Source organism: Fukomys damarensis, unplaced genomic scaffold (assembly GCF_012274545.1).
Source record: "Fukomys damarensis isolate Sample0158 unplaced genomic scaffold, DMR_v1.0_HiC HiC_scaffold_19, whole genome shotgun sequence".
Taxonomy (NCBI): Eukaryota; Metazoa; Chordata; class Mammalia; order Rodentia; family Bathyergidae; genus Fukomys; species Fukomys damarensis.
The window spans coordinates 64,585,764-64,596,721 of record NW_022900931.1 but is presented as its reverse complement, the minus strand read 5'-3'; the positions used below and the strand labels follow the sequence as shown (position 1 = coordinate 64,596,721).

At 52.3% G+C, this 10,958-nt stretch overlaps 3 protein-coding genes across 9 annotated transcripts in view; 1 reads left to right on the top strand and 2 right to left on the bottom strand.

Moving 5' to 3' along the window:
• Positions 1 to 587, bottom strand: part of Nucb1 (nucleobindin 1) — a 13,013-nt gene extending 12,426 nt beyond the window's left edge. The window contains exons 1-2 of the mRNA XM_010640891.1: positions 568 to 587; positions 249 to 489 (exon numbers count right to left, since the gene is read on the bottom strand). Coding sequence (XP_010639193.1) covers positions 249 to 489; positions 568 to 587 — 261 coding nt within the window. The remainder of the gene's footprint in view (positions 1 to 248; positions 490 to 567) is intronic.
• Tulp2 (TUB like protein 2) lies at positions 394 to 8,679 on the top strand. Of its 7 annotated transcripts, XM_010640761.2 has the most exons (13): positions 401 to 467; positions 1,212 to 1,293; positions 1,700 to 1,732; positions 2,132 to 2,183; positions 2,774 to 2,897; positions 3,301 to 3,432; positions 5,495 to 5,619; positions 6,190 to 6,534; positions 7,235 to 7,347; positions 7,605 to 7,719; positions 7,803 to 7,901; positions 8,119 to 8,290; positions 8,526 to 8,679. In XM_010640761.2, coding segments are annotated over exons 2-13 (1,446 nt in total). In that variant the 5' UTR covers positions 401 to 467; positions 1,212 to 1,291; the 3' UTR covers positions 8,660 to 8,679. The 7 variants fall into 7 exon arrangements, with proteins under 7 accessions (XP_010639067.1, XP_010639063.1, XP_010639068.1 ...); XM_010640764.2 differs by lacking the exon at positions 401 to 467 and having other exon boundaries at positions 1,034 to 1,293; positions 6,190 to 6,492; XM_010640765.2 differs by lacking the exons at positions 1,212 to 1,293; positions 1,700 to 1,732 and having other exon boundaries at positions 394 to 467.
• A 2,089-nt stretch (positions 8,680 to 10,768) lies between these two features.
• Ppp1r15a (protein phosphatase 1 regulatory subunit 15A) overlaps positions 10,769 to 10,958 on the bottom strand; it is a 3,471-nt gene continuing 3,281 nt past the window's right edge. Inside the window, exon 4 of the mRNA XM_033766016.1 lies at positions 10,769 to 10,810. Coding sequence (XP_033621907.1) covers positions 10,769 to 10,810 — 42 coding nt within the window. The remainder of the gene's footprint in view (positions 10,811 to 10,958) is intronic.

The following is a 10,958-nucleotide window of genomic DNA, read 5'->3' as shown; positions in this document are numbered from 1 at the left end:
GAGACGCAGCGCGACCTGCGACCCGGGACGCCAGGCCTCTCGCCTCCCCTTCCGGCGACACAGGAGCCCGGGTCCTCAGACCCCGTGGTCGTGGCTCCTACACCCTCCTCAGGCCCCAGCTCCTCTTTCCCCAGACTCTACAAGCACTGACACTCAGCACCCCCTCCTTCAATTCCCAGGGCCCCCGTCCTCTGGCCACCCTCCTCCCAGTACCCAAAAGCCAGGGACCCCGACGCCCCCATCCTTACTGCAGAGGGCGTCCTCCAGGCGGGGACCTCCGGCCCGTTCCCAGCGTTTTCCCTCCTAGGCCGCGCCCACTTCCGGAGCAGGACACGCCCCAAGGCCTGATTGGTCCTTTCATCTGCTACCAGCGGCCCCGGCGCCCCTCGCCGTTCTGGTTCGCCTGTTCTCGGAAGCCACGCCTCCTTGCTGGAAAAGCCGGCGCCCGACACGTCGTTTCCTGCTTGGTAGGTGAAAAGCAGGCGGGACCTGCGGAGGGAGCCACGGTTCCCTGCAGGTCGGGAAGAGAAGGCGACTTCCGTGGGCACCTTGGCCCCTTCGCCTCACGGGAGGTGTAGTTTTCTCATGTATTTTCGCCCCACAAGTGCCTAAAAGTTAGAGTTCGGTCTGTGGAAGTTGCACAATCCACCTTATAATCTTTTGTCTTGTTTTGTTTTTTTGTACTGGGGAATTGAACCAAGACCCTTCGCACTAAATTACATCACTGCATCTGCCTCCCTGTTTAATTTTTGAGGCAGTGTCTCCCTAAATTGCTTGGGCTGGGTTTGAATTTGCTGTCTTCCTGCCTCAGCCTCTCAGAGTGCTGGGATTAATGGCGGGCGCCACCACACCGAGCTTTTATGGGTGAGTTTGAACTGGAAGTGGCAGTGCCCACCTGTAATCCCAGCACTCAGGAGACTGAGGCAAGAGGATCGTTGCAAGCTTGAGGCCATCCTGGGCAACATAGTGAGACTCTGAACACCTCACCTCTCAATACTAAGTGAGACCTGTAGGTGGCCTTTCTGGGGTCACTTTGAGGGACACCCACACGCAGTTCCAATCCAGAACCCCTGCAGTGGGTTGCCAGGCTGCAGTGGCTGGCGTCAGGGGTCACTGCTGGAAGAGGAGCACTGTAGGCCAAGAGGGAAGACCTGCCTGGGCAGGTCCCTGTGGGAATTTCCCCTGCCTCTTGGACCCTTTTCTTCCCCTAGGGTCTTAGTCCCCAGCCCCAGAGAGAGTGTCCAGAATATTTAGAGCGGTGTGACCAGGGCAAAGGCAGCCACCAAGCTGAATGTGAGTAGCTCTCCTGACAGGAGGGTCAACAGGAGAGAGGAGCAGCCAGGATCCTAGGCAGGGAGTGCAGGGAGCCCCGTGGGGCCAGGTGTGTGGGGACCAGAACCCTGAGTTAGAAACTGGAAACAGACTACTGGGTTTCAGGAAGAGGGCATACTGGGTTTGGGCTTCCTGAGTCTGGGACAAAAATGAGGGCCTGGAGCCAGGTGTGGTGGTGCAGTAGGGAGACTGAAGCCAGAGGATCGCCCCCACATTCAAGGCCAGCCTGGGCTACACAGTGAGTTCAAGGCCAGCCTGGATTACATAGCAAGACCCTATCTGAAAAAAACGAAAGCTTGGGTTGAGTGCCGGAGGCCAGGGTGCACTGTTATGTTGGCTCTGGTTCTGATTCCTCCTCGTGTCCCAGGATGTCTCAAGAGAATAACTCTTGGGTGAAATGGTGAGTGGGCAAACCAAATGGGGTCAGCAGCAGAGATGGAAGGACGACTTGGGGTTCTCTGGGGCCCCTGCATTCATCCTGGGCCTCATAATCACACACGGGCGCTCGTCAGCCTTTCGGGTAGGGACTGGGACTGAACTAGGCCCTAAAGGGACAGGGCTACTGGAAAAATTCCTGGGGGTGAAAACCGCAGGGACTGGGCCAGGATCTCTACTGCTGGACTTTAAACCGGCGGGTGTGGGAGCTAGAGCTTCAGATGAGACGCAGGAGGCTCAGGTTCTGTGCCTTCTGTGACCTCACAGTGCTCAGAACTCACTGCTCAGGGGCAGACAGGGGTTCTGGGGATGCCGGGTGCCCTGCAGGCTCTCACTGCGGACCTGACCTTTGTTTCTGTCTCAGGACTGCGATGGAGGAGCCCACTGCCCTGAGGCTGCAGAAGCTGGAGCAGCAGGTACTCGGGAATCAAACCTCCAACACTTGGGTCCCTACACCTGTGGTGGCGCTGTCTGGCCCTTAGGATCCTCCAATTAGGAAATGAGAACATAGGAATTGGGATCTTAAAAAAGCAAATCTGGCAATGACACTGATTTCTAAGGAACAGAGATCCTAGAGCACAGGATTATTTGTTTTTAGATTTTTGGGAGATTGAACTCAGGATTTTGTGTTTGCCAGGTGGGTGGCTCCACTGAGCTAAATCCCCAGCCCTTTGTTTTTGTTTTTTGAGACAGCACTGTGTAGTCCAGGGTGGCCTTGAACTCATTAAACATCCTATACGCTCTCTTTAGAGCCGGGGTCCAAGTTGCCAGGGGAAACATTTACGGTAAACCTCCTGCCTCAGCCTCCTGCGTGCGAGGATTATGGTCATCACCACACCTGGCTAGGACTTCTAGATCCTAGAAGATGACTGGGTGCTCCGTCTCTTGGACCCAAGGGAATATGACCCTGGGAACCTGGCGCCGGTGGAGGAAGCTGTTCTGACTCCATGGGCCCCTCTCATCCTTATCTCCCCTCGGTTGCTGTGCCCCGTTTGTCCTCCTGCAGCGGCGGCGGCTATTTGAGAAGAAGCAACGACGGAAGCGCGAAGAACCACTCATGGTTCAGGCCAATCGCTATGCGTCCTTGTGGCACGGGCGATTGCAGTCAGAGCACTTTGCTAGTGACAGAGGTAATAGGGCTGCTGGAAGTCAGCCCAGGGAGTGGTCTGCGGGGAAGGAGTTAAGGGAGCAGGGGCGGGGCCAGAGGGCCGGGTGGGGCGGGGCCTTGCGGAGCAGGGGGCGGGGCCTCATGAGTCCTGTTAGCAGCCAGGCTGAGTTTGAGGTCCCGGACCTAGACCCAAGGTCCGAGAAGAGTATGAGAGTTGGTGTGGGGTGTTTAGTTACCGAGTGTGCAGTAATTTAGTGGAGGGGCTGTCCTGAGTTGAGCCGTGGGGTGGAGTTTGGACTCAGCAAGAATCAAGGGTTTGATTAGAAAATCAGGGCCAATATCTGGGAGTCCAGTGAGGGGCAGATCTTCATTGAGCACTAGGACTTGTACTTTGTTTCTACAAGCCTTGCCACACCTTCTTGCAGGCTCTGCTCTCCACGAACACATGCCAGACGCTCATCCGGACTCCAGGTTCCACAGCCCCCTGGATGCCACCATAAACTGTGATGGAGATGGCACCAGGGACTGCTGGGCCCTGGGGTGGCCTACACAAGCAGGTAATCTCGGCGCCCAGGACCCTTGTCCTCCACAATTGGGCCTTGTGAGGACACTAAGAGGTGGAAATCCCAATCCTAGGTCTCCAAAGGGCTCACGAGTTGACAATACCACCTCTGTCCTTCACTTGGAAGAGATAGGTCCTGAACCTCCTTATCCTGATCCAGGATTCCCAGTTCCCAGCTCTTTTTTCCCCAGTGCAGCTCAGGAACCCACTATCTAGCCCTTCCCCAGCCTGGCTCCCAAATGCTGACATTCAAGTTGAGGAAGTCACATCCTGCCCCACCCTGGCACCGCCTCATAAGCCTGTGGGGATCTCATCCCAGAGGTTGGCCAGCCACCACCAACTTGGAAGTTTCCCTGACATGGGAGTTCTATCTGGCCACTTGTGCATGTGACAGTTTGTCCTCCTTCTTTGGTGACAGCTTTATTGAAAGATAACTCACAGGCCAGGGATTTAGCTCAGTGGTGCTACTGCCTGCCTCCCAAGCTCAAGGACCTAAGTTCGATCCCTGGTACCAAAAATTTAAAAAAAAGAAAAGAAAAAGAAAGATAACTCATGTGCCATACCATTCACTTATGCATAATGTAGAATTTCATGGTGTTTACTATATTCGGAGTTCTGCAACCACTACTACAATAGTTTTAGAGATTATTCATCACTTTGGGCATGGTAACACACACTTGTAATCCCAGCACTTGGGGCCTGAGGCAGTAGGATTACCATGGGTTTGAGGCCAGCCTGGGCTACGTAGTAAGTTCAAAGCCAGTCTGAACTACATAGCCAGATCCTGTCTCAAAAACAAACCATTCATTATCTCAAATAGAAACTTTTGCAGTCACCCAACTAAATTCCTCTTCTACTTTAGATGTACCAATTCTGCACTTTTCATATAACTGGAGCCATATAATATGTAGATTTCTTTGGCCTGGCTTCATTCACAAAGCAAATTTTAAAGGGTCATCCACGTGGCAGCATTACAGAAAGTTCATTATTTTTATTATAATTGCATAGCTAAGATTTTGAAGACAGCGTTACCAGGTAGCCCTTCCTAGGCTTGGCAATAAATGTTATTGGGTTTTGTGATGCTCATGTCTCCTTCTGGAGTTGGTTTCCAGGTTCTTCTCATCTCAGAGAAAGAATTGGACAAAATGAGCAAAAAAACAGAAGCAAAATTTATTTAAAAAAGTAAAAGTGGGCCGGGGATTTAGCTTAGTGGTTTCAACACCTGCCTCAAAAGCACAAGGACCCAAGTTTGACCCCTGATATCAAAAATAAAAAATTAATAAAAAAGTGAAAGTGAAAAGTAAGGGGAAAACTGGTTCTGCAGAGCGAACTTGAGCTGAGTAAAAGAGGGAAAAAACAAGATAAAGGAACATGCTGGGGGACACAGGGCAGCCGTTGTGAGGAAGGCAACTACGGTGGGCTCTTATTGGCACCTGTGTTGTTCTGTGCTGTCCGAATCTTGAGGGAACCCATGAGGACTTGGACAAACGGGTCCTGAGGGATGGTGCTGGGATTCCTTGCCTCGGGCTATGGAACCTGCCTGAGTTCTCTTCAGAAATTCATGTGCAGGGCTTTGGAAGATGTTCTGAGCACATGTTTTGGGACCTTGTAATTAAGAGGTCACATCCACTTCCCCAGCCAGCTTTGCCTCAATTCCTGTCTCACTAGGACTTTTTATCGTCCCCAAATTCACCCCTGTACATTACCTCCCATCTCTGATGCCCTGAGTGGGATAAGGGGAAGAAAGGACTTTAAGGCACAATGTCCGTGTTGTACAGAGCACTAGCCAAGCAGGCACAGGCCCTGCCCCGGCCCTGGGGCCACAGTGGGTGGGGGACTCTAACCTCTTCCTGTCCTGGAGCTCAGGGAAGTCGGGACTCCTCAGTCCTGGCGCCCTCCATGCCTGGGGTGAAAAGGACCTAACAAGGAGAGCAGTGAATAACGAGCCTTCCCGACATCCCAGGGGTTCTGGCACCATCATCTAGCCCTGAAGACCTTGACCCAGCTTCCTGGGATCCAGCATACTGAGCTCAGTCCTGCCTTTTCCTCCCTCTTAGAGGGCGATGGGTACGACCAGAGTGAAGCCCAGGATGTGGAAGATGAATACGAGTGGTTCGGGTGGGGATCAGCCTGTGGAATGGATGGTGATGGGAGAAGACACGGAGACCTGATATTCTGCAAGGTGGGACGAGGCGCGGTGCTAAGAGAGTAGGAAGAGGAGAGAGAGCCTCAGACAGCAGGGGAGGGTGGGGATACAGCTCTGGGCCCCAGTTAGAGGTGACAGGAAAAGCGCTATTCTGGTGTTGGTGACTCGCAGTAGAGAGGCTCACTGTGGCTGTACTGGGTCATCCAGAACACCCAGGGTTAGGGGGATGGGCGGGGCTCTCGAGTGATTTTCCAATGGGATGGTGGTGTGGGCGTGGCTGTGGGGGGAGCTAATAAAGTTAGCCAATCAACAGATGTATGCGGGTGGGCTGGGTGGGCCGACTGAGATGCTGGACCAATAAGTAGAAGCCATGGGTGATTGCGGTGTGTGACCTCGAGCGGGCTTGGCTACTCACTAGTTGGCAAGGATGGGGCCACATTTCTCTCTCAACTTAGGACTGAGATTGGACCAATAAGTAGAAGCCATGGGTGATTGCGGTGTGTGACCTCGAGCGGGCTTGGCTACTCACTAGTTGGCAAGGATGGGGCCACATTTCTCTCTCAACTTTTTTTTTCCTCCCTCAACTTTGAATTTGGCATGAGTTAGAACATAGACCCGGAAGAGCAGAGTGAAGAGTCCCACTCTGTGGGAATAAACTCGCAAGCAGTAGACAACGAGGCCGTGCCCTGGGCCTTGGAAGACGAGGGCAGCCGTGATGTGGGGAGCGTGGCCAACTCTTCACCTCTGGCCCCGGGCCCTCAGCCAGGCGAGGATCTGAAGGCGTACATGCTGCGGCCGCCACAGGAGGGCCACAAGTTGCAGTGCTTCATCCGCAGGGACCAGCGGGGCATGGAAAAGGGCCTGTTCCCCGTGTACTACCTCTACCTAGAGGCAGCCGACAGCTGGAAGGTGCGGTCAAGGAGCAAGTCCTCTTCCACAGCACAGGACAAGGTTTGGGGAATCCAGGCCACTTGTCATAGCCCTAAGACTTGTCAATTCCAGTGCCAAGCCCTGCTCTCTCCTTTCCTGGTAGAGAGTTGCACAGGTTCTGCCCATGCCATCACCGAGCCAGCCCATTAGCCTGGGCTCAGCTGTTTCAAAGTCAGGCCAGCCCCCAACGACCCACAGCCCCGCCCACCTCACCTCTGTGAACTGCAGTCCCTTCAGTGCCACTCAGGGCAACCTCAGGCTGACAGGCCCCTCCCACTCCGGGTGTAAGCTCCACCCCCAGAGCCAAGTCAGGACCTCAGTGTGCCCTTCTCCTCCCAGTGTGGCCACCTCTCCTCTTCCTCTTCCTCCCTTCCTCCCTCTTTCCCTCACTCCTTCTGCAAAGAGGCTTTCACTTGCTCAGATCCAGACCCATTTCCCCTGATGATAGGACTTCCCGTTCTTGAGTTCTTCAAGCCAGGCCCTGCCTGAGCTAAAGCCCTGGCCCAGCTCCACGGGTGGGTGGAGGGAGGAGGGGAGAGAGTAAGAGGTTAAGCTGCCCTTCAGGCCCCAGGTGATGGTTCCACTAGGATTTCATCTCCCACATGTTTGGGGTCACTTAGTTTCCCCTCTTTCCGTGATACAGGGCATTTCTTGGTCTTGGGCTTCTAGCTCTGCCCAGATCCCGGAAATCCATTCTGATGGGCTTTCCTTAAATCCACAGCACTTCCTCCTGGCTGGGCGCAAGAGAAAGTGGAGTAAAACCTCTAATTATCTTATTTCCTTGGACCCAATGGACCTATCCCGGGATGGGGACAACTTTGTGGGCAAAGTCAGGTGGGCAGAGCCCCGATGTGTGGTGAAAACAGGAGGAAGGGAGGAAATCAGGGGTTGTGATCTGTGAGTGCTTACGTGCTGAAGGAAAGTGGGTCCCTGAAGGACCGAGGCAGGAGGCTAAAAGGTGTGTTGGAGGGCTGAGACTGCGGAGAGGGAAGCTGACTTTTTATCTAGGGTATTGATTTGGCCAGCCCTTGAAGTACAGTCAAGGACTAACAAATTTTACTATTATTCTCTCTACTGCTGGCCTGGGGCAGGTCCAATACCTTGGGCACCAAGTTTGTCATTTTCGACGATGGGGTGAATCCTGAAGACGAAAACTCACACTTGGATAAGACCCAGATTAGACAGGAGCTGGGGGCTGTGTGCTATGTAAGTGTCCCTGCAGGGAAGTGTGAGGCGCAGGGGAGGGAGAAGGAGGCAGAGCCAGCACAACTGGACTCTAATACTCCCAGAAGCCCAATGTGTGGGGGGCCCGAGGGCCTCGAAAAATGACTGTGATCATTCCAGAAATCAACAGCCACAATCAGAGAATCAGGGTCCAGCCAGAAACCGTAAGTTGCAAAGGTGGGGAATCTGGGTCCATGAAGTGTTGCCCTGGATGCTCAGAGAGGAGGGGGCTGGTAGGCTGCAGGTCCCATTCCCAAGCCTAGGGGACTCTGCCAGACCCTTGTGCCTGGGAGTAAAGACTACGTACAGAACTCCAGTGTTCTAAGGGGTAAAGCTGGCTGGGGCAGGCTAATGCGCCATGTCCCTACTCTACCTTCAAAGGAAGAGGAATCGCTACTGAGTCGCTTCCAAAGGGGCGCCAGGCAGGGGTTGGTCCTGCTGCAAAACAAACCACCGGTGTGGAGCGATGAGAGTGACACCTTCGTGCTCAATTTTCACGGGCGAGTGACTCAAGCCTCAGTCAAGAACTTCCAGATCATCTACCCCAACAAGCGTGAGCTTCTGGGATCTGCCTTCCCTGGGTCAAAGGGGCATCAGCGCCTAAGAGCTACTGCTCCCATCAGCACTTGAGAGTTTGCCTGGGTCTGCTCCCTGTTGCGATACTTCCTGGGAATTGTAGTTCACACAGCCCCCAGAGCACCTCCTGGCTTAGGTGGCTGAGTTTCCACAGCTCAGAAACCGGCGCCTGAGGGGCTGTGGCTAAGGCTCAGATTCTGATTTTCTCACAGCTGACAAGGTGGTGCTGCAGTTCGGCCGTGTGGCTCCAGATATATTCACCATGGACTTCTGCTTCCCTCTTTGCCCACTCCAAGCATTCGCCATCTGCTTGACCAGTTTCGATGGGAAGCTGGCCTGTGCGTAATTCAATAAAATACCATTGTTTCTCTGGTTTCTGTGCCTGTGCATTTGGAGAAAGGGCTCCGAGGTGCCCTTTTTTATACCACTTCACTGATCACTGTCGAAAGCCATTCTACATACATTTTGGGGAAAAATTATTTTATAATTCAAGTATGACTATAGTTGTCTAAGGCCCAATGCCACCTTGCTATGGCATGCAGAAACATCCCTCTGTTGGGCTGGGGATTTAGCTCAGTGGTTCTGCTGTCTGCCTTGCAAGCGCTAGGACCCAAGTTCAATCCCCAGTACCAAAAAAAGAAACATATTTGTTTTGCTTCCTGTCAAAAATTGAGGCCTCGTTGGTCTGAGATACAGTCATGCTCAAGGGCAAGAGTACATCAGCTGAGACTTCCTGAGTGATAAAAAAAGAGGCAGGTTCCACCTGGGGGAAGGACAATTTCTTTATTAGCCTGCTATGTTGTCCCACCTACTAGATAAGAATGCTCTCCTTATCGCCCTCATCAGCATAAGATCCTTGGCTACCTAAAATCCTCATCAACATAGGACTGCTGCTGCCCCCTAAGTCACCTGATGCTCCCTCCAATTACTCTGTGTACCCAGTAAATAGTGGCTACCTCAGAGCATCTTTGTCTTTGCCCACTCTGAGGCACTGACCTCTGGGCCCCCCATATACTTTTTTTTAATATACCTTTTTTCATTTAGTGTATTAGTTTAATGTTTTAAGAACATAAGATTTTTAACACAAGAACAAAGAACTAATAATTACTCTTCATAAAACTTAGGCTTTCATAGAATGACATAAAATCATATCATTATCCATAGTGAGACAGGGTCTCACTATGTAGCGGAGACTGACCTGGAACTCACTATGTAGCCCAGGCTGGTCTTGAACTCACAGCCACCCTCCTGCCTCAGCCTCCTGAGTGCTGGGATTACAGACGTGGGCCACCACGCCTGGCTATTCAAAGTCTATTTTGACAAGCCTGCTAGATACCTAAATGCGAGTTTGTGTTCTCTAAAACTGAAGAATGAATTCTAGGCACAGTGGAAGTTTAAGAGCAGAAGAATTTATTGAGAGAAAGACAGCTTCTAAGAGAGACAGAGGGGGGGCCAGAAAGTGGGTTGCCTGGGGATCGGTTCCCAGGGGGTTTTTATGAAAGAGCAAAGCCATGAGGTGAAGCAGGTTCAAGGTGGGACAAAACTATAGTCAACCAGTAAGATTACAAGTACTGTCTCTTAGGTAATATTGATCCAATGGGAAATCACAGGGTGGGTATGATGGGACAAAACTATGATCAACCGGTAGATTACGAGTATAGGTAATATTGATTAGATGGGGATCAGATGGGGAAGCAAGTCACAGAGCATGCATACAGGGAACGCATTTTTGGTGATGGGTCAGGGAAGCGATGGATTAAGGCCTTGGTCCCCACCCAGATGATTGATACCTCTATGAATCACTGCTATCCACCTCTAGAGGAAGTACAAATGGTGTATTATTTGTATTTTATATTGACTCCGTGAGGGCTGGACGTCTAGCTGCTTGATATCTAACTTACCTATCTACCATACCACTGTAGAAAAGGAAACCCAGTCTACAGGCCTAGGGCCCCTAAATGTTAAGTGAGGCACAGAGTGTCTTGGGAAAGTCAGCAGAGAATGAGGTTGTGGGGAAGCACACAGCGCTAGGACTTAACATTCTCTCTTCAGGGGTGAGTTAAACTCTAGCCCTCCTGGAGAGATCACTGTCCCAAGTTAATGAAATATAGGAAGATATGAAAATCTATAAAATCCACCAAGGCAGACATGGAGGGATGATGGGAACTGATGGGAACTGTGGTTTGTTCTCTAGCGGGGGTGCAGGCTTTTGTGTTTTTCCTCTCATGATCCAGGCACCCAGGAATAAGACACAGTCTCTATACACGGAGACATTGCTCACTACAAGGTTTTATTTCTGATATAAATAAAGCAACAGGGCTGGGAATTTAGCTCAGTGATGCTGCTGCCTGCCTTGCAAGCACGAGGTCCAGAGTTGGATTCCCAGTACCCAATAAACAAACCAATAAATAAAGCAACACTTTGAAAAGCAGTTAAATGAGACAACCCCTTGGCCTTAACCACGCCTCCCACTGAGCTCCAGGCAGGGAGGCAGGGCCTGAGCGGGAGCAGAGGGACAGGGTGTGGCCAAGGCTTGGATCAAGGGCGGAGCCGAGACCGGGGCCTGGGTGGGGATGGAGGGAGGCGGGGTCTGTGGAGGGGCTGGGCTGGGGGCCAGGGATCCCGGCGGGTTCCCAATTCCCAAG

Coding starts and splice junctions, on each gene's coding strand:
- Tulp2 (XM_010640761.2), top strand. Junction 2,184..2,773: donor TGCAGAAGCTGGAGCAGCAG/GTACTCGGGAAT, acceptor GTCCTCCTGCAG/CGGCGGCGGCTATTTGAGAA. Junction 8,291..8,525: donor GATCATCTACCCCAACAAGC/GTGAGCTTCTGG, acceptor ATTTTCTCACAG/CTGACAAGGTGGTGCTGCAG.